The sequence below is a fragment of the Lithobates pipiens genome, unplaced genomic scaffold, assembly GCF_037356315.1.
Source record: "Lithobates pipiens isolate NorthernLeopardFrog02 unplaced genomic scaffold, aLitPip1_a1.2 Scaffold_22, whole genome shotgun sequence".
In the NCBI taxonomy this organism is placed as follows: Eukaryota; Metazoa; Chordata; class Amphibia; order Anura; family Ranidae; genus Lithobates; species Lithobates pipiens.
In genome coordinates this window covers 45175802-45198260 of record NW_027507784.1, presented here as the reverse complement: position 1 = coordinate 45198260, position 22459 = coordinate 45175802, and the positions used below count along the sequence as shown (strand labels likewise).

Here is a 22459-nt window from a genome sequence, read left to right as displayed (position 1 = left end):
CTAGAATTGTTACATTGCATCTCTTGAGCCAAAGACATGTGTATTTCCTATGCTCTTTAGCTCCATCTAGTGTCCATAATGCAATATTTTACTACTGCCCATAATAAAAGAACATACGTTCAGAAGAGAAAATATCCTAAAGAGCATTCCTATTCGCCCAGGTCACACAGAATGCAGAATACTTGCACATTTTCTGGACCGATGTCAATGCAAATGTTGTTATAATAGGTTCCAAAGTGTTGGAAATCCCCTGTGTGCTGAACAGAAGAATGAAAGAATTCAGGAACAACTTGGGTGGTGTGTGTTTCGCCTACAAAGTTTCTGGCAGCCTCATCCAGTTGGGAAGCGTGCCAGATGTTCAGCTCTTCCGTTAGGAAAGTGAAAGTAGACTGTCAGAGTTGTCCCATCCCCCGCCTCTTACAACGTCTCCATGCTGCAGTTATGGATTTTCCGGGAATTCCGCTGCTTCTCCTGCTAGGCCAGACCTGTAAGTAGTCGTTATTATTTACATTGGACACGTAGGAAAGGGTGGAGGGTGTTCATGTAGCTGCAGAGATTACATATAATATATAGTAAAGGTCTCTGATTGCCTGTTTTGCTTGTGGATATCAGGGCTGTATAAGCCTGACTGTACTGTAATATACATAGCTCCCAACTGTCCTAGATTTGTAGAAATGTCCCTCATTTGTCCCTCATTTGTCCCTTATTTTGGTCTGATCTATATAGTTGTATATGTAGCGGTGTGTTACCACTAGTTACTAAACATCCACCATCTCACACACCTCCCAACATTTTGAGATGGGAATGAGGGACACCTACTAGCAAACGTATGTAGACACCGGACGCTCCCCTCCGCCATACCCCCTTAACCACTTCAGCCCCGAACCATTCTCCAGCCAAAGGACCAGGCCCCTTTTTGCGATTCAGCACTGCGTCGCTTTAACTGACAATTGCGCAGTCGTGCGACGTGCCTCCCAAACAAAATTGGCGTCCTTTTTTTCCCACAAATAGATCTTTCTTTTGGTGGTATTTGATCACCTCTGCGGTTTTTATTTTTTGCGCTATAAACAAAAATAGAGCGACAATTTTGAAAAAAATTCAATATTTTGTACTTTTTGCTCTAATAAATATCCCCAAAAAATGTATAGAAAAACATTTTTTTCCCTCAGTTTAGGCCGATACGTATTCTTCTACATATTTTTGGTAAAAAAAAACGCAATTAGCGATTATTGATTGGTTTGCGCAAAAGTTATAGCGTTTACAAAATAGGGGATTGTTTTATAGCATTTTTATTAATATATATTTTTTTACTAGTAATGGTGGCGATCAGCGATTTTTATTGTGACTGCGACATTATGGCAGACACATCGGACATTTTTTACACATTTTTGGGACCATTGTCATTTATACAGCAATCAGTGCTATTTAAATGCACTGATTCTTGTGTAAATGACACTGGCAGTGAAGGAGTTAACCACTAGGGGGCAGTGTAGGTGTTATGTGTGACGTTATGTGTTTTTTTAATGTGGGGGCGTGGTCTGGCATGTGACGTCACTGATCGTCTTTCCCTATAAAAGGGAACAGACAATCGGTGACAGCCACACAGGGAAGCACGGGGAGAGGTTTGTTTACACAGACCTCTCCTCGTTCTTCTGCTCTATTTCTCGATCACAGGATACCAGCGACGATCGGGTCCGCTGGTCCCGCGGCCATGGTCACGGAGCTCAGGACTGGGTCGGGAGCACGCCGCCGGTGGCACACTCCCAACCCACGGCTGGGCACTTAAAGAATCACGTACAGGTACATGCTTGTGCCCAGCTGTGCCATTCTGCCGGCGTACATCAGCGTGAGGCGGTCCTTAAGTGGTGGAGAATTAACCCCAAAAAAACGTTAATTAAATTACGAGGACTTTTTTTTACCACTATTATTCCTTTATATTGGCTCTTAAAATGTACAAATGCAGCAATTTAGAATTTGGATGAAAGGTTTAGCACTGGGAAACACTTTTTAAAAAAAAAAACTTCATTTTTATATACAACCCTATGGATCAGACCACAATGAGGGACAAATGAGGAGGAAAGAGGGACAGAGGGACATTGCTCCAAATCAGGGACAGTTGGGAGCTGTGCATATCACCCCTCTGCCAGACCTCCATATATCAGATCCGAGACAATGAACAGTCATTATTTGCTTTGTTTTTGTTTATTGGGGGGATATAACTTGGTTGGGGAAAGGTTTATATGGGATGCCAATAGATCAGAACACTTTGCCATCATATTTAACCACATCCATACCGGGCACTTTTACCCCCTTCCTTCCCAGCCCAATTTTCAGCTTTCAGCACTGTCGCACTTTCAATGACAATTGCGCGGTCATGCTACGCTGTACCCAAATTACATTTTTATCATTTTGTTCGCGCAAATAGAGCTTTATTTGGTGGTATTTATTCACGACTCTGTTTTTTATTTTTTGCGATATAAGTGAAAAAAGAGCGGAAATTTGAGGGAAAAAAACAATATTTTCTTCTTTCTATTTTAAAAGAAATCCCCAAAAAATCGAATTTTGTCATAAATTTAAGCCAAAATGTATTCTGCTACATGTCTTTGGTAAAAACGAACTCCGTTAAGTGTATAATAATTGGTTTGTGTGATCACGGACAGATGTACGCAAATGATCATGTACAGATGTGTGCAGATAATCATTGGCACATATGATTTTAGTGGGACATATGTGGGGGACGTGTGTTTTTATTATTTGGGGTATTTTGATCTTAAATTTTGTGTGTCTGAAATTCTGATGGAAAACGTCCGATGGAGTCTACACATGGTCGGAACAAAAAGCTCACATCGAACATTTTCCGCCGGAAAATCTGACCGTGTGTATGGGGCATTGGTCTGTAGGGTTCAATATTGAGTTGGCCCACCATTTGCAGCTATAACAGCTTCACCTCTTCTGGGAAGGCCGTCCACAAGGTTTAGGAGTGTGTCTATGGGAATGTTTGACCATTCTTCCAGAAGAGCATTTGTAAGGTCAGGCACTGTTGTTGGATGAGAAGGCCTGGCTCACAATTTCCACTATAATTCATACCAAAGGTGTTCTATCAGGTGCAGGCCAGTCAAGTACCTCTGCCCTTCATTCCTCCTCATTTGTTCCTCATTTTGGTCTGATCTATATAGTTGTATATAAAATGCAATTTTTATCTATCAAAAAATGTTTCCCAGCGCTAAACCTTTCATCTGATTTCTAAATTGCTGCATTTGAAAATTCTAAAAGCCAATATAAAGGAATAGTGGTGGGAAAAAAAGCACTTGTGGGTTTAACCAATCATGTTTTTTTTTTTTTTCTGTACAATTCTCCTTTAAGGGGCGTGGCAGGGGTGTGTGTCCTATGCCTGCATGCTTTTGCTGGTAGGTGTCCTTCATTCCCATCTCATTTTTATTTTTTTAACTTACAAGGAAAACACTATAGATACAGATACAAATATTAGAATGTTATGTGTAATCTGCAATACTTCTCCGTCTCGCTCTCCTCCTAGGTGCAGCGATGGAACTTTACATTTCTCCTACTCAGCGGACATTCAGAGGCTCTAATGTTGTTCTTGGTTGCACCTTCTCAGTGGATAACCCTTCTGCGGGACCTTCATTCTTTATTATAAAATGGTACTTCAAGAGTAAAGAAATCCTGACATATGACAATGGAGGCCTCAGTCTGCAGCCTCGGATGTCCTTCAATGACCAGGCCGCAAGAGGTGGAGATGCTTCTCTATATATATCTAATGTATCAATCTTTGATGATGGGACCTATACATGTTCTGTGAAGTACAACATGGAGAGGAAGGAGAAGGATACCCAGCTCCAGATAATGGGTAATAATAACCATAATGGAAGTGCTACCTAATATGTATAAAGTAGGCATGTAAGCACCAGCAGATTGACAAAGACCTCCACAAGATAGGGTCCTGCATCACACAAACTAACTAGTAAACGTATGCCCCATACACACGGTCCGAAATTCCGACTGAAAAAGTCCGATCAGTTTATGTTGTCAGAAAATCCGATCGCGTGTGGGCTCTATCGGACTTTTATCATCGGAATTTCCAACGGAAAAAGTTTCGAACTGACGTTTTCCAATCGTGGCGGAGTTCCGGCGGACTTTCCGAATGAACGGACTTGGCCACACACAATCACACCAAAGTCCGATGGATTCGAACGTGATGACGTACGACCAGACTAGAATAGGGAAGTTCATAGCCAGTAGCCAATAGCTGCCCGTTTAGCGTTGTTTTTTGTCCGTCGGACCAGCACACACATGTTCTATTTCTAAAGTCCACCGGATTTTTGGCAAGAAAAAGGTCCGATGGAGCCCACACACGATCGAATTGTCCGTTGGAACTTTGTTGTCAAAAAGTCCGGTCGTGTGTACACGGCATAAGTTGACATTGCTCAACTGAGAAACAATCTGAGAGGATGCATACATTTTACTATCTGTTTTACTTTTCTGGCTATTCTTAGTATTTGCTTAAATTCATTATTATTACTGAGAATACTTTTGTAAAATAGAATCAAGGTGTCAAATATATCAAATACACCATAGTCTTTATTCTTTTTTTCCTTATATCTCAACCCATTGTTCTTGCTAATGTACCCTGCACTGCAAATATAGTAATTATTAGTAGGGTTTCCTCAGACAAAACAGTTACTTTAAAGGTTCCTCCAACAGTTGAGAAAGGCTGGTGTAGAGTATATGTTAAATTGGACTATATAGTCTTAACACAAACAAATTAAAGTTGCTTTAAATGTGCTATGTAAATGTTTAAAGTGATAATAAAGGCTCAAATTCAAAAAATAACAAACATATACTTACCTGCTTTGTGCAGTGGATTTGCACAGAACAGCCCTGATCCTCTTCTTCTAGGGTCCCCCATCAGTGCTTCTTTCTCCTTTCCCTTTTGAGTACCCCCCTAGCTCGCTCCTGAGCCCCATTGGCCGTGTTCATAGACAAATACAGCTCTGCTATGCAGCTCTCCCCCCATCCCCCCAGCCCTCTCTAACTACCTGTGCCAGATCCCGATCCAGCAATGTTCACAAGAGCAGCTGCTGTGATTGACAGCAGCAGGAGCCAGGGCCCTGTCATTGTTGTGGGGCCCAAATCAGCTGCCTCATACTTGCCAACTATCCCAGTTTAAATTCCCTTGTATTTTGAAGTTATTAGTCATGTGCTGTGTCCCAATATCTCAGTGTGAACTGCTGGTATTAATGCTGCCCAGCTCTGCCTTATTGTTGTGCACAGATGACTCACCTGCAGACCCTGTGCTTACATGTAAATAAACGGTGGCCAGTGGTATTGATATGTAAATAAAGGCGGCATTCATATGTAGATCATGCCCCCCTGCAGTGAGGAGTTGGTGTGCTTTAACCTCTAGCAACCCATCAGTGAGCAGTATTACTGTACAGTAATCTCTAGCAACCAATTAAGCAGAAACCATTTGCTGTAACCTCTAGCAACTAATCAGTGAGCCGTAATGTGTGCTGTAGCCTCTAGCAACTAGTCAGTGAGCAGTAATGATATGTTGTAACCGATGGTAACCAATCGCAATTGCTGTCTGATCTGATACAGTAAACTGATTTTAAGTCTAGCTGCTATTTATTGTATGTCTCAGAGCAAGTGGAGAGTGAAATAGCATGCGGGGGGGGGGCAAGAAAATGTTTTGCCCAGGGTCCAATCAATATTAAAGATGGTCCTGGCAGGAGCCAATGGCTCCCAATGCTCTCTCTCTGAGACAATGTGGAGGCTGAGAGCCGGGGCAGCAGCTGCTCTTGTTCACTTTGCTAGATCGGGATCAGGCTTAAGTAAGTATTTGGGGAGGAGAGCTGCATAGTGAAGGTTTTTTTACTTTCATGCATATAATGTAGGGAAAAAAACCTTGAGCCTTTACAACCACTTTAAATATACCCTGAAAATGTGACATTGGAACACAATCAAAGAAAGACCACACAATGCAATAAAAAAATAAATAAAGGGGGAGAAACAACCCTGCATGGTTTATATGTACAAATAAGTTAAAATTGGCCACTAGAAAACATATCAAACTAAAATACACAGGACTTCATTTCTGCATAGACAAACCCTCTTTGGTGAATTGAACGAGAACACCTTTGTTACTACCGCGTTTCCCCAATAATAAGCCCGGGTCTTTTATATTCATTTTGACAAAAGACACGGTAGGGCTTATTTTTGGGGTAGGTCTTACCATGTATTATGCTGTCTTCTCTCCCCCTCTCTCTTACTGCCTGGCAGGAATCCCCCCAGTGTGAACCAAGTTAAAATGCTTGTAAATCCTATAATCCACTCTATTAAAGTAGTGTATACAGGGTTGTTTACAGGAGGCAAATCCACTTTGCACTGCTAGTGCACTTGGAAGTGCAGTCGCTCTACATCTAAGCCTTTGTACACACGGCCGGACATTCAGACGGAAAATTTCCGATCGGACCGTGTTGTCGGATAATCCGACTGTGTGTGGGCTCCATCGGACTGTTTCCGTCAGAATATCCGACGGACAAAGTTTTAGAGCTGGGCTATAAAACTTTCCGACAACGTGATCCGATCGGACTTTGTCCGATCATGTGTAGAGAATTCAGATCAGACAAAGTGCCACGCATGCTCAGATCAAAATCCTAGACCAAAGCTATTGGCTACTAGCCTGAACGTAGTCCCGTCGTAACGAAATAACGTTGTCACGTTACGTACCATCGGATTTTCCGACAACTTTGTCCAACCGTGTGTATGCAACAGTTTCGGACAAAATCCAACGGATTTGGTTGTCAGAATGTCCAACCGTGTGTACAAGGGCTTAGGGGTAGATCTGAAATGAAGGGAAGCTCTGCCGATTTTATCATCCAATCATGTGCAAGCTAAAATGCTCCTTTTTATTTTCCTTGCATGTCCCCCTCGGATTTACAGTGACTTTACTTCCAAGTGCACCTGCAGTGCAAAGTGGATTTGCCTTTAGTAAATCAACCTCATAATGTACAATGTGTGTGTTTCTGTAATATAATTGTGCCAAATACCTTCATTATAGCGTCGTTCTGCTCTTCTGTGACCCATCGGAGCTCTTTTCCCCGCAATTACAGAAACAAACACATTGTACATTATATACTACTGTAATAGAGTGGATTATAGGATTTTACAAGCATTTTAAACTAAGGCTTATATTCAGGGTGGGGCTTTTATTGCAGCCCTCCTGGAAAATAATGGTAGGTCTTATTTATGGGGTAGGTGTTATTTTCGGGGGAAACACGGTAGTAAACAATTATGCATATAAGGCAGTAAGTCCCACATAGTAGGTATTTTCCTTTATCTTGGCCGTATCAATTTCCTCTACGCATTTCACAGGATTTATCTCAGGTTTCTACCCCTTTGTATTGTGTGGTCTTTTCTGGGGGCAAAGCGGAGGTCCACCCTAAAATGGACCTCCGCTCATCTGATCCCTCCCCCCCTCCGGCGCCACAATCGGCACCTTTCAGGGGGGAGGGGGGTGCAGTTACCTGGATAATCCAGGTAACTGCACCCACTTCCGGGCTAGCTGTCTGCGGAACAAGCGTAGGTTACGCCCCCGTTCCGCAATGCCCCGCCCCCTTCAGCAAGTGCCCCGCTGCCTGCTGGGAAACACACAGCTCCCAGAGGCAGCGGGGACCGTCCGGATTGCGCCGCGCGGCTCGCGCATGCGCAGTAGGGAACCGGGAAATGAAGCCGAAAGGCTCCATTTCCTGATTCCCATACCCAAGATGGCGGCGGGACCCGGCAGCCGAGCGAGCGATCGGCTTCGGGTGCCGACATCGCGGGCGCGCTGGACAGGTAAGTGTCACTATTTAAAAGTCAGCAGCTGCAGTATTTGTAGCTGCTGGCTTTTAAAAAAAAAAAAAAAAAAACGCGGAGTCCCGGTGGACTCCCGCTTTAAAAGTGCGTTTTGAGCTTAGGTCATTTTAGGATTTACATTATTTGGATCTCCTTTGGTTTGTATGGAGCTACCCAAAATGTAAAAGGGTTTGTACTTTTTGAACAAAAATGAAAAAACTGGAACCCATCTCACCTTGTAGGACACTTCAATCTTTCATGCCATGAATGTAATAACGAAGTGTAACCAAAACTATTTATTTTTTTGTTTTTACTGTTGGAGCGTTAGAGGATTTTTGTCAGGTTTTCATTTATGGGCTTATAAAATGTGTTCTGTTTATAGACGTAACTTAAAAACTGATGATATTTTCTTCTCAATAGCTTCACCAAAAGTCCTGATAACAAATAAAGTTGTCACTGAGAGTAAAGCAAGCACCATGACCTGCACAGCCACCGAATTCTTCCCCCCGGATATCAGGGTTACATGGCTCAGAGGTGATCAACGTCTACAAAACTCGGAAATGGGTGAAATCACACCAAATGACGATTGGACATTTAGCGTGAAGAGCACCGTAATAATTACACCATCCGATGAGGACCGGGAACGGATCTTCTCTTGTAGAGTCCAACACGCCTCCCTGCCAGAGCCGAAAAGGGTGGATTTCCAACTAGACATCAGAAGTATGATTGATGATTATTTTATGTGGTCACTATTAGGGATGAGCTTCGTGTTCGAGTCGAACATATGTTCGACTCGAACATTGGCTGTTCGTCCGTTCGGCGAAATCCGAACACTTGGTCCGTTCGCGTCAAAATTCGCATGGCGCTCACGGCCCACAATGCACTGCGATGGCGCAGTGCATTGCTGGCTCATGATTGGCCAAGCATGCACTGTGACCCCGCATGCTTGGCCAATCGCAGCGCCAGCAGCGAGGAGAGCCATGATTGGCCACAGGCAGGATGCCTGTGGCCAATCATAGCTGAGGCTGTGTAGTGCACGCCCCACACTATATAAGGCCGCCATTGAGGCGGCCTCGTGTAGTGTGTTAGCATCTGAAGCAGTGGGTGTTCTGTGTACCTTCAACACAGTACACACCGATCGTTTTTGGCTGATTTCCTATCTTGCTGTTGTGTAGTGGTTATTGTCTGTGCCCTGACCGCAGTATACACCACTATATTCACTATTCACTTCACTATATTTATATATCTTTAATAATAGAGCTTGCAGTCAGTAGTGTTAGGAGATAGTGCGTTCTCTGTACCCAGTACATACCGCTATAATCCACCTACATAGCTGTTCTCTATTTGAGCCCAATTGCCATCTGCAGGAGTTATTGGAAGTTGTGTGTGCCTCCAGCACAATATAAACTACCCAACTGCTGTTTTACCCAACTCCCTTCAGGCCATTACCATGTCTGGAAGGCCAGCAAGGAGAGGCAGACAGGCGCGAGCCGATAAAAGAGGGCAAGCAGGCTCTGTGTCTAGAGACAACAGTGCTGGTCGTGGACGCGGTGCATTGTCATCAGCACGTGGCCATGGGACATGCTTGTCCTTCTTTTCGGCAGCTGAACATGTTGAACCGCAACATGCCAACGACTTGGTAGAGTGGATGACCAAGCCCTCTTCATCCTCCTCATCCTCTCTCACCCAGTCTCAGGGTAGTCGCAAAGCAGCTGCCAACGCATCGTCTTCCCTCCTCTCAATGTCATCATCAGTGACTCCTTCCCTAGACCCACCACGTCCTCTTGAGGAGTCTCCTGAACTCTTTGAGCACAGTGTTGGGTACATGCTCCAGGAGGATGCCCAGTGTTTGGTGGGCTCTGATGATGACACTCAGCTAGAGGAAGGCAGTAGCGTGAGCGCAGAGAGAGGGGATGCTCAAGAAGGACAGCAATCTGGCAGTCATGTTCCACAAGCTGCAGCATACTGCCAGGTTTGCTACAGCGATGAAGAGGGAGGGGATGATGAGGGCACTGACTCCACGTGGGTGCCTGGAAGGAGGGAGGAGGAGGAGGAGGCACATGTCCAACGAGGCAGGATGCCCTCCGGGGGCCAGCTTAGGGGCAGCACACCGACTGAATCACACCGCAGAGCTCCGCCTGTGCAGAGCGCTGCCTCTGCGCGTTATTCTAAAAGTTCTTTGGTGTGGGCCTTTTTTGAGACGAGTGCATCAGATCGCACCGCTGCTATTTGCAACATATGTCTCAAGCGTATCTCACGTGGCCAAAACATCAGCCGCTTGGGCACCACATGCTTGACCAGACATATGTTGACCTGCCATGCAACTCGTTGGCTAGCGTACCTCAAAGACCCACACCAAAGAACAAAGCGGACCTCTCCTTGCTCCTCATCAGCTGGCATCTCCAACCCCACTAGACCTTCAGTCCTCTCTGAAACCTGCTCTGAGAGGAATGAAGGTGTAGAATTAGGTGTGTCACAGCCAAGTGCTTCCAGGAACTCTGCTAGCGGTACACCCACATCCGATTATAGCAGGCAAATGTCCCTGCCCCAGCTGCTGGACCGGCGGAAGAAGTTTACTCCCAGCCATCCACATGCCCAGCGGTTGAATGCTAGCTTGGCTAAATTGCTAGCACTTCAACTGCTGCCTTTTCAGTTGGTAGACTCGGCCCCCTTCCGTGAGTTTGTACAATGTGCGGTTCCTCAGTGGCAGGTCCCCAAACGCCACTTTTTCTCACGGAAGGCGATTCCGGCTCTCTACCGGCATGTGGGAGGCAATGTCCTTGCCTGGCTGGACAGGGCGGTCAGCGATAAGGTGCATACTACCGCTGACTCATGGTCCAGCAGGCATGGACAGGGACGTTACCTGTCTTTCACGGCCCATTGGGTCACTCTTCTGGCTGCTGGGAAGGATGCAGGACAAGGTGCAGTAGTGTTGGAGGTTGTTCCGCCACCACGCCTCCAAAATGCTACTATTGGTTGTGACACACCTCTCTCCTCCACCCCCTCCTCTTCTTCTTCCTCCATGGCCTCTTCCAGTGCTCTGTCCTCAGAACCAGCGGTGCTCCGTAGGCGTTGCAGGGGCTACGCAAGTACGCAGGCAAAACGATGCCATGCCGTGCTTGCGCTGGTTTGTTTGGGGGACAGGAGCCACACTGGGGCGGATGTTTTGTCAGCTCTGCAGGGGCAGGCCGAGAGGTGGTTGACGCCACGCCAGCTTAAGCCAGGAATGGTGGTTTGCGACAATGGCACCAACCTCCTCTCCGCCCTCCGACAGGGACAACTGACCCATGTGCCCTGTGTAGCTCACGTCCTTAACCTGGTGGTGCAGCGGTTCTTGGGCAGGTACCCCGGCTTACAGGATGTCCTGAAGCAGGCCAGGAAAGTCTGTGTGCATTTCCGCCAATCATTTAATGCCTGTGCTCGGCTGGCTGAGCTCCAAAAGGAGTTGAACCTGCCCAAGAACCGCCTTATATGTGACATGCCCACCAGATGGAACTCAACATTGGCCATGCTGCAGCGGCTGCACATGCAGCAGAGGGCCATCAATGAGTACCTGTGCGACTACGGCACCAGGACAGGGTCAGGGGAGCTTGGTTTTTTCTCACCACGCCAGTGGGGCATGATCAGGGATGCATGCACTGTCCTGTCACCGTTTGAGGAGGCCACAAGGATGGTGAGCAGTGACAGTGCATGCATCAGTGACACTGTACCTCTTGTCCACCTCTTGGAGCATACGCTGCGTGGAATAATGGACAGGGCACTTGGGGCAGAACAGAGGCAGGAAGAGGAGGACTTCCTTGCCTCTCAAGGCCCCCTTTATCCAGACAGTGTTCCTGCTGTGCCACCCATCACACAGGAAGAGGATGAGGAGGAGGAAGAGGAGGAGGAGGATGATTGTGTCAGCATGGAGGTGGAGGCTGGCACTCAGCATCAGCAGCAGCAGCAGCAGTCTTATAGGGATGATTTACAGTCCCAAGAAACACGTGAACTTGTACAAGGCTGGGAGGAGGTAGCTGCGGATCATGTTGTCCTTAGTGACCCAGAGGACTCCGGACCGAATGCCTCAGCTAACCTACGCTGCATGGCCTCCCTGATCCTGCAAAGCCTGCGGAAGGATCCTCGTATTCTTCGGATCAAGGAGAGGGACCATTACTGGCTGGCCACTCTCCTTGATCCACGGTACAAGGGTAAGGTTGCCGACCTTATCTTGCCATCGCAGAGGGAGCAGAGGATGAGACATCTCCAGGAGGCCTTGCAGAAAGCTCTGTGCAACGCGTTCCCAGAGACTGGGAGGTTACAAACTCCTGGTCCTGGACAACGTGTTGCTGAGGCATCGGTCAGAAGGAGCGGTGGAGAAGGTGGCCGTCTGACTGATGCTTTCAGACAATTTTTTAGTCCGCAGCCCCAAGGTATGATTGGTTCCAGCAACCATCGCCAGCGTCTGATTTACATGGTGCAGGAATACCTAGGGGCAAGGTCAGACTTGGACACCTTTCCCACCGAAAATCCTCTGGCTTACTGGGTCTTGAGGATGGATCACTGGCCAGAGTTTGCACAGTATGCAATTGAGCTACTGGCCTGTCCTGCATCCAGCGTTCTTTCGGAACGCACCTTCAGTGCTGCTGGTGGCTTTGTTACCGATCACAGGGTGCGCCTGTCCACCTTCATCAAGATGAATCAGTCTTGGATCACCCACAGCTACCAAGCACCTGAAGCTGATGTAACCGAATAATTTTTTTTGAAATACCACATCCCTTCAAGACTGCCTATGCTGATGCTGAGTGACTGTCCTGTTATGTTGATTGTCTATCCTCTTCCTCCTCCGCTGATATGTTGGAAGAACATTTTGGTTCTGGGTGATGCCAGCAGCCCAATTTTTCTGCCCCTGTTTAACAGGGGCGTTTAATTACAATTTTTGATGCAATGCTTTGCAGCAGGGCTAATTCCTGCAATAAAACTAGAGTATATGGAAGAGGTTGCAGTGTGGTGGCACCAGCACCAGTGCCTAAGGCCCAATTTTTCGGCCCCTGTTTAACAGGGGCGTTTAAGTACAATTTTTGATGCAATGCTTTGCAGCAGGGCTAATTCCAGCAAAAAAACTAGAGTATATGGAAGAGGTTGCAGTGTGGTGGCACCAGCAGCAGTGCCTAAGGCCAAATTTTTCTGCCCCTGTTTAACAGGGACATGTAATTACAATTCTTGATATAATATTTCACAGGAGGGCCCCTTCCTGTGCCCACCCAGAGTAACGGTGAGGACTTATAGTGTTGTGGCACCAGCACCACAACTACCAAAGGTCAATTTTTCTACCACTGTTCAACAATGGCATGTAATTACAATTCTTGATATAATCGTTCACAGCAGGGCGCTCCAGCGCCCACCAAGAGTCACTTTGAGGGCTTACAATGTTGTGGCAAAACCAACACCTTGTTCCGCCATTTCTGCAGAGCATATAGGGCAGGCCCCTACTTTCAAACATCCAACTTACAAACATCTCCTACTTGCAAACGCAAGGAGACAGCAGCAAGTGAGATGAAAAAAGATGGACGACAAAACAAATTATACAGGGGTGATAACCCTTCCCTATGTTTTCCAAAAAGCTTAAAAATAGTTTTTTTGACTGGAGCTACACTTTAAAAATGTACCAGTTGAAAATTACAAACAGATTCAACTTAACACAACAAACCTACACAGTCCCTGTCTTGTTTGCACCGCCTGTATACTGCTGTTCTGAGTATATAGGGCCTGGGGGCCACACGCATTTCCTTTTTTTAATATGGGTACAGGGTTCCCCTTAATATGCGTACAAGACCCAAATAGGCTGGTAATGGGCAGGGAGGGCTACCCATGCCATTTTTCTGAATGATTTTCTACCATATTGCAGGAACCAGATATAACATTAAAACCGCAAGCAGTTTTAAATGGTGTTATTTCCGTTTAATGTCATTTTGTGCAGGGACTGTTCTAAACACGGGAAACACGTGGCACTTCACAGGCATACTACAGACACCCCCCAAGCACCATATTTAAAGGAATATTTCACTTTTTTTCACTTTAATCGTCAGTAAAATCAGTGCTCCAGCCAAAACGGCCATTTTTAAAAACATTTTAGGCTTTGACCCATGTCCCCTGGGGCAGGAGCCAGGTCCCCAAACCCTTTTTAGGACAGTATCTTGCATATTAGCCGTTAAAATTAGCACTTTCTATTTCGAACGTTCGAGTCCCATAGACTTCAATGGGGTTCTAACGTTCGTAACGAACGTGGGCTCCGTTCGAAAGTTCTGGTGCGAACCGAACCGGGGGGTGTTCGGCTCATCCCTAGTCACTATATGTTGTATGCTATAGAAATGTATGGTATATGTGATCCTGATTATGAGTCCAGAAAGAAGAAACTGGATGGGATTTTCCTTTTTTGCCAAAATTTGGGAAGTACTCTACTCCTAGACTTGCACTCTAGAGGTACTAACTTCCATCTTTACATAAACATACCACTTGGGTTTCTAGATTTTATTATTGTTTTATCTCTTGCATTTCTTTATTTTCAGAAGACATCAACATTGGGCTGTATTTGGGAATAGGTGGCGCTATTTTTGTCTGTCTAATAACTGTTCTGGGAATCTGGTGCTATAGAAGAAGCAAATCAGGTACGTGATTGTTTTGCTTTGTAAAAATATACTGTATGTCTCAAGATATACATCAGTCTTTGGGAAATATAGGCTTTTAAACATAGTAAGGTGTAAAAAAAATGTATTTTTGATGGATTAAATATATAAAAATATGTACAGACAGTTATACAGGTTCGAAGGCTCAAAGGAAACCAGTAAATATATCCATATACAGCCAATCAACCCTAAACTGTCTATCTGATGCTCCTGTTCCACTGATGATATGGATTGACACAAAGTAGAGAGGGTAGGGTAGGGAGGGGCTTGACTGTCGACGTCATTACGCCCCCCACCAAATGGTTGCCGGTGTGGCATCTATACTGTGTGTCAGTGGCGGCCCGTCCATTAGGGGGTGCCACCCCCCTAATATATGCACCCCATCCTTAATCTACATACAGGACGCCAGAAGCATGGACTCCAATGCTTTTGTTTCTTTTTTGTATTTTTTTTGTTTTTTTATAGAAGCATGTGATTCAAGGCTCTTATTGGCTTCAAAAAGGGTGCGATCAGGGTTGGCCCTAGGGGGTTGGCTTCCTTGGCTGGGGGGGGGGCTGCGGGCCTCCCCCCCAAGAAAATTGACCATCAGCCACCACTGCTGTGTGCTTTGTCTTAATGTGTAATTATCTGTCTCTATTTTAAGTAAATGCTGGTTTAGCAGTTTTATGCAGCCACTGTGCCCATCAAATGCAGCCACTGTGCCCATCAAATGCAGCCACTGTGCCCATCAAATGCAGCCACTGTGCCCATCAAATGCAGCCACTGTGCTCATCATATACAGCCACTGTACCCATCAAATGCAGCCCCCATGCACCTACCATATGCCCAGCATTTACCCCATCTTGGTGGCGGGTCAGGCAGTGGGTGACGGCGGCGAGCTGTGTGGGACGAGCAGCAGGTCCTCCATGCTTCCCTGCGTCTCTTCTCTTGTTCCGCTAGGCATCCAATAGGCTCGCCTCTGCCTTCAGCCAATCAGGTGACGGGTATCAGACCCACGCTACCGGAGAGGCGGTTCAGTGTTAGAAAAGCAAATATTTATTTGCTTTTCTAACACATCTGGCTGGACTCAGCACAATGCTCTGCACCTTTTTTGAAGTCGATTAGAGACTATGGCTCTAATCAGGTGCTTCAAAAAAAACACCCCCGCCGCTGAAATTCCAGTGTCCGGTGTCGGAAAAGGAGTGGATGCCTGAATGGCAGCCATGGCCATGGATAGATTCATGCTATTCTTCTAAGCCCTTGTACACACGGTTGGACATTCTGCCAACCAAATCCGTTGGATTTTGTCCGACGGATTGTGTCCGAAACTGTTGCATACACACGGTCGGACCAAGTTGTTGGAAAATCCGATCATTCAGAACGTGATGACGTTATTTCGTTATGACGGGACTACGTTCATGCTAGTAGCCAATAGCTTTGTTGTAGGAATTTGATCTGAGCATGCGTGGCATGTATGTCCGATCGGACCAGTTTGTCGGAAAATATTTCCAACATGTTGGAAAATTTGGTCCGACGGATATTCTGACAGAATCAGTCCGATGCATACCACACACAGTCGGATTATCCGACAACACGGTCCAATAGGACACATTCCGACGGATTCTCCGACCGTGTGTACAGGGGCTTAGAGCATTGTCTTCCCCTCCACACTTCAATTTAGCTGCCTCCTCTTTTTGCATTCTCCCCAATAATCTCTCGCTGCCTCCTCTCTCTTCCTCCTCCAGCCTCCTCTCTCCCTCTCCTTCATGCTTCAGTCTTGCTGCCTTTTCTTTCTGCATCTTCCCCAATGTGGTTTCAATGCCTCCTCTTTTTTCTTCCTCTCTCTCCCTCATCCAAGGTCTGTTCTTAGAAGCAGTCTCCTCTCTTCTCTCATTCACAATCCAGTCCTGCTGCCTCCTTTTTTTGCATCGTTCCCAATGTGCTCTCACTGCCTCCTCTCTCTTCCTCCTCCAGGGTCTAGTCTTAGGAGCTGCCTCCTCACTTTCTCTCCTCCACAATCCAGTCTTGCTGCCTCCTCTTTCTGTTTCCACTCCCGTGTGGTCTCACTGCCTCCTCTCTCCATATTCTTCACAATCCAGTCTTGCTGTCTTCTCTCTGCCTCCTCTCGCTCCCTCCTCCAGGTTCTATTCTTAGGAGCTGCCTCCTCTCTCCCCCTCTCCTCTACAATCCAGTCTTGCTGCCTCCTCTTTCTGCTTTTACCCCAGTGTGTTCTCACTGCCTCCTCTCTTCATTTCCTTCACAATCCAGTTTTGCTGCTTTCTCACTGCCACCCCTTTCTCTCTGTCCTCCAGGGTCCATTCATAGGAACATTCTCGTCTTTCCGTCTACTCCACAATCCAGTCTTGCTGCCTTTTCTCTGCCTCCTCTCGCTCCCTCCTCCTGGATCTATTCCTAGGAACTGCCTCCTCTCTCCCTCAACTCCTCAATCCAGTCTTGACGTCTCCTCTTTCTGCTTCAAGCCCAGAGTAGTCTCACTGCCTCTTCCTTCCATTTCATTAACAATCCAGTCTTGCTGCCTTCTCATTGCCTCCTCTATCTCGCCCTCCTCTGGGGTCTATTCTTAGGAACACTCTCTTTCCCCTATCTTCGCCACACTCTAGTCCTCCTGCCTTCTCTTTCTGCATCCTCCCGAATGTAGTCTCACTGCCTCCTCTCTATGCCTCCAGGATCTATTCTTAGGAGCTGCCTCCTTTCTTCCTCTCCTCTACAATCCAGTCTTGCTGCCTCCTCTTTCTGCTTTTACCCCCGTGTGGTCTCCCTGCCTCCTCTTTCTGCTTTTACCCCTGTGTGGTCTCCCTGCCTCCTCTTTTCATTTCCTACACAATCCAGTTTTACTGCTCTCTCACTGCCACCCCTTTCTCTCCGTCCTCCAGGGTCTATTCTTAGGAGCTGCCTCCTTTCTCCTTCTCCTCTACAATCCAGTCTTGCTGCCTCCTCTTTCTGCTTTAACCCCAGTGTGGTCTCAATGCCTCCTCTCTTTATTTCCTACACAATCCAGTTTTACTGCTTTCTCACTGCCACCCCTTTCTCTCCGTCCTCCAGGGTCCATTCATAGGAACATTCTCGTCTTTCCGTCTACTCCACAATCCAGTCTTGCTGCCTTCTCTCTGCCTCCTCTTGCTCCCTCCTCCAAGGTCTATTCCTAGGAACTGCCTCCTCTCTCCCTCAACTCCTCAATCCAGTCTTGACGTCTCCTCTTTCTGCTTCCACCCCAGTGTGGTCTCACTGCCTCTTCTTTCCATTTCATTAACAATCCAGTCTTGACGGCTCCTCTTTCTGCTTCCACCCCAATGTAGTCTCACTGCCTCTTCTTTCCATTTCATTAACAATCCAGTCTTGCTGCTTTCTCTCCGTCCTCCAGGGTCTATTCATAGGAACATTCTCGTCTTTCCATCTACTCCACAATCCAGTCTTGCTGCCTTCCTACTTACCTCTGCAAAACACATCTTCTCACCCACCTGACAATTGTGTATTATTGTCTCATTGCCTCCTCTTTCTATCTTTCCTCCACAATCTAGCCCAGTGATGGCGAACCTTGGCACTCCAGATGTTTTGAAACTACATTTCCCATCATGTACTCTGCAGTGTAGTTGAGCGTCATGGGAAATGTACTTGCAAAACATCTGGGGTGCCAAGGTTCACCATCACTGATCTAGCCCGTTGCCCCATCTCCTCCCCCTCCACAATACATTCTTGCTTCCCCTTCCTCTCACAATTTGGTTTACCTTCAGAATGGGTGGCGCATACTTGCACATTATGGCAAATGCTGGCTGACCCCAACAGTTTATGTCCAGTTTGAAAAATAATTATTGTGTTCCTTACATGGAAAAGTTCAAAGTGCATATTTTTGTTTCATGTTATAGGTACTGATTCTGTTTTTTAGATGACTTTATTGGGTAACTTTGTTGTTCCAGCACCACAGCCACAAACTGTACAGCATCAGGAGTACGCTAAAGTGGATCAACTTCATACAACTGAAGAGCCGGTTCAACTATCTACACAGGAAGAGCTTAATATGGTGGATTACCAACATCAGCATCCTCCGCCACAGGAGGCTAATATGGAGGAGAAACCTGGTGACATTAGACATAATCCTGGGACTTCCACAGATCTTCACTTACCACCCACAGGAGAGTTAAATGCTGAAGAACTGGATGGCTTTGAGATAATAGATTTTTCTGAGGTGCCTCATTATCTATAGATGCTGAACCTCCAGGATTATCCTTCATGTCACAATGTGGCTGAGCAGAGAAGAGTCTGGTGATACTATAAACCATGAAGATTTCACTCATCGTCATACCCAACAATCAAGATCAGTTGGACCACACTGGTGAAATCAGCTAATTAATTGGGTGTATTTGCCCATAGAGTCATCCTTATAACATGCAAAAGCCGTTGGTGGATCTCTCTACATTGGAGCATTAATACCATAGAAGCTTCCTATTAATAACGTTCTATCCAGTGCTACTCCATCTAATAAGTGTGGTCCTCTTTTGGGGGGTTATGAGGAATGCCGTCCACAAAATGGGAATTGCACCAAACCTATAAATAGGAGAACCAGAACTAAGTGGAAGAGTGGGATTGGTAATAAGGCTGGCAGTGCCTCCAGCCAATACAGGGCCACTGTGAACAGAGGGGATTCCCTTCCTGGGAAATTAACCACTAATCTGATCAAAGTAGTTGGAAGCAGAGGAACTATTGCAACCAGCATAAAACATTAACCATACCATAAGTATATAGATGCACAGCAGTATAGAAATAACACAAGCTTTATCTAGGAAGAGATTAAAAACAGTGTGTACATCTAATGTACAACCAGATTATATCAGCAATGGGCCTGGTGGAATTGTGCCCATATACTGTACCCTGATATATATAGTTATTTATAGAGCTACCTTCAGATGAATATTGCAGCACAAAGACCCATTGCAAGGGACCCTGAGGACGATGCAACATCTTTGTATTGGAGACCTGAAGACATGATCTGTGGTGCCGAAGAGACCCTCCAGCTTTTACCCAACCAGCCTGGAATGCAGTCCTAGTTATCTGGCAATAATTGTCTCTTCTGTTTTGATATTAGTAACATGGAAAAATCTGCCAACACAAGCCTTGAGGAATCTACATAACGTATGCCTTTGTGGCAAGTATCTTCTACTGCAGAACAAGGGTGCATTTCCCTACGCACAAAAAGCCATAGGTATAAAATATAACCTATTAAGGACTTTTTATAAAATGTATAAATAACTGTGTATGTGCTTTTTTTTTACTCCAGATAAACATATGATATTGGTGGTCAGTAGTTATCAAAAAGAAAAAAAACGTACCCACCGTAATACAGTAAAGTCACTTTGTGCAGCTTGGGGGGGGGGGGGGGGGATTCTATGAGATCAAAGTGAAGGTCTCTTGATCTCAAAGCCAAGGAAAAAGAGGTACATCTCTACCCAATTGATTCAAACAATGTCAACTCTTTATTTGCCTTGATATACACTGTATGTGGCATAATGTAAAGCCTTTATAAAAAATAACCACTTGGTGATGAACGTACCTAACAATGGATCACAAAGAAAGCTCAGTAGCTAAATAAACCTCTCTATTTGCTATAATCCCTTCATACAACTGAACTGAGTTACTATTTGAAAACCACCATATATCTAGGAGTATTCGAATCACCTTTCCCAATAAACCATGTTTAAACCCAAAATGTAATTCCAAAAAAGGGTTCTCAGATAAAAGACCCTGCATGTTTCACTCAAACAAGAGCTTTGTCAGGAGTGTAAAATAGGGGCGTGGCCAAGAACGGTAATCTCTGTCATGTCACTAGGCAGAACGGGGAAATGCCTTGTTTACATCTCCTCGTTCTGAGGCTCTGCGACATGATCGCCGGGACACTGGTGGACATCAAGTCTGCAGGTCCCGTGGGCATGGTCGCGCTATATGTGGCAGGTGCATGCGTTCACTAACCACGCCAATTAAAGGGGACGTGCAGGTACGCCCATTTGCCCACCACTGCCATTATGCTGAAGCATATTGGCGTGCAGTGGTCGGCAAGTGGTTAAGGAATTCATCTCCAGGGCTTACTCTGTGTTATTGTCTGCATTCGTGGACGGCTTCCCATCCAGAGCTGTACCCAGGTGGGAGGATGATGTGGGCAATTTCGAGGAGGATCAATGGGAGGGGGGGTATTGCAGGCCATACTAATGAGTTCTCTTACTGACTCTAATGCCGCATACACACGACCGGACTTTCCGGCAGACTAGGTCCAATGGTCTTCCCGACTGACTTTTCAGTGGAGTTCAGATGGACTTCTGAACGAACGGACTTGGCCACACACTTAGTCCGTTCGAAAGTCTGTTCGTTTTGAACGTGATGACGTAAGACGGGACTAAACAAGGAAGTTCAATAGCCAGTAGCCAATAGCTGCCCTTGTGTTGTATTTGGCCCGTCGGACCAGCATACAGACGAACGGTTTTCCCGACAGGGATTGAGTTCATCAGACAGATTTGAAATATGTTCTATTTCTAGGTCCGTCAGATTTTTATAGCGAAAAATGATCAGATTAGCCCACGCATGATCGGATTGTCTGATGGACTGATTCCGCCGGACCTGGTCTGCTGGAAAGTCATGTGTACACCGCATGACAGTAGAGGGCAGCAGATTCCTACATAAGCATAGCAGACACACCGACTAGAATACTGATATCCGAGCGCTTAGGAAAAGTATGGATTCAGGAAGTAAATGAATTGCACATTGGCTCGCCTTTGTTGGGTGATGTTGTGGGAAGCCCCGGATCATTTGCTCTTCTGATTATAATATGGTTGCCTTTTGTTTAAGGCTTGAAAGCTAGAGTCCAGGCAGATATAATAGACACAAGTGAATGCAGTGTTGTAATTATTAATACATTTATAAATGTATTTTTAAAATGGAAACAGTGCAAGTACCTGAATGTGACCTAGTATTAGCCTCTTAAAATCCATGTACAGCAGAACTCAGAATGGGAGAATCAGAAGCAGCACAAGGAGACAATCAGTTCATATGCTGACAAGAAGCATACGGACAGCCGAATGACAGAGAGATGAGCTAATGACTGCTTCTCCTTTTACTGTCCAACCACAGGCTGGGGGTGAATCTAGGATGACCTGGGCTCAGAGGAAGTGGGTAGAATGATGCTGGTATCTGACTGAGGGAATTTAGTGGCATAAAACTGCAAGGGAAATCATTGGGCTGCAGCTGAATACTGCAGCAAAATCTGATTTTGATATTTTAATCTTTTAATGGGCTATTCATTTTAATGTTCATCCTGGCTGGAGTTCTGCTTTAAGGCTGGGTTCACACTGCTGCGGGGGGAGATCCGGATGTGATTCGCACCGCAAATCACATCCGATCTCCGTAGCGATGCAAGTTCAGCCATACAGATAGTATGGCTGAATTCGCATCGCTCCCGCAGCAAACTCGCACGGGACCCTTTTTTTGGTCCGCAACAGAATCGGATCGCATGGGGGGTTCACACCATGCGATCCCATTCCTGTGCGAGTCGGCAGATCGCACTGCGATATGCGGGCGGATCTGGGGGTGTCATTAACATAACATTGACACTCCCAGCCGTCCGCATAGGGCAGTGTGAACTGCCGGCGGGAGGTGTGCGATGCGGGAAAACTCCGCGGATTCGCGGCGTTCCCGCATCGCAGCGGTGTGAACCCGGCCTAAAGCTGAATTCCAGGCAAACCGCTAAATACTCAGATGAAATATTTATATAGAAACACTCGCATGGATATGCAATTAGAGGACCTCCAGCTGTTGCAAAAGTCCCATCATGCCTCCGCTTCTGGGTGTCATTCTTGTGGCTGTCAGGGTCTTGCTGTGCCTGATGGGACTTGTAGTTCTGCAACAGCTGGAGGTCCGCTAATTGCATAGCCATAGCTCCAAACTGTCCCGGATTTGGAGGG

General features: G+C 46.1%; 1 protein-coding gene across 2 annotated transcripts; it reads left to right on the top strand.

The window, feature by feature from the left end:
- The first annotated feature begins 339 nt into the window (after positions 1-339).
- LOC143923716 (natural cytotoxicity triggering receptor 3 ligand 1-like) lies at positions 340-19765 on the top strand. 2 transcript variants are annotated; one of them, XM_077447526.1, is made up of 5 exons: positions 340-487; positions 3536-3865; positions 8275-8574; positions 14403-14498; positions 18431-19765. In XM_077447526.1, exons 1-5 carry the CDS (start codon positions 355-357, stop codon positions 18715-18717), a joined length of 1146 nt encoding a protein of 381 aa, XP_077303652.1. In that variant the 5' UTR covers positions 340-354; the 3' UTR covers positions 18718-19765. The 2 variants fall into 2 exon arrangements, with proteins under 2 accessions (XP_077303652.1, XP_077303651.1); XM_077447525.1 differs by having other exon boundaries at positions 14400-14498.
- Positions 19766-22459: the final 2694 nt, after the last annotated feature.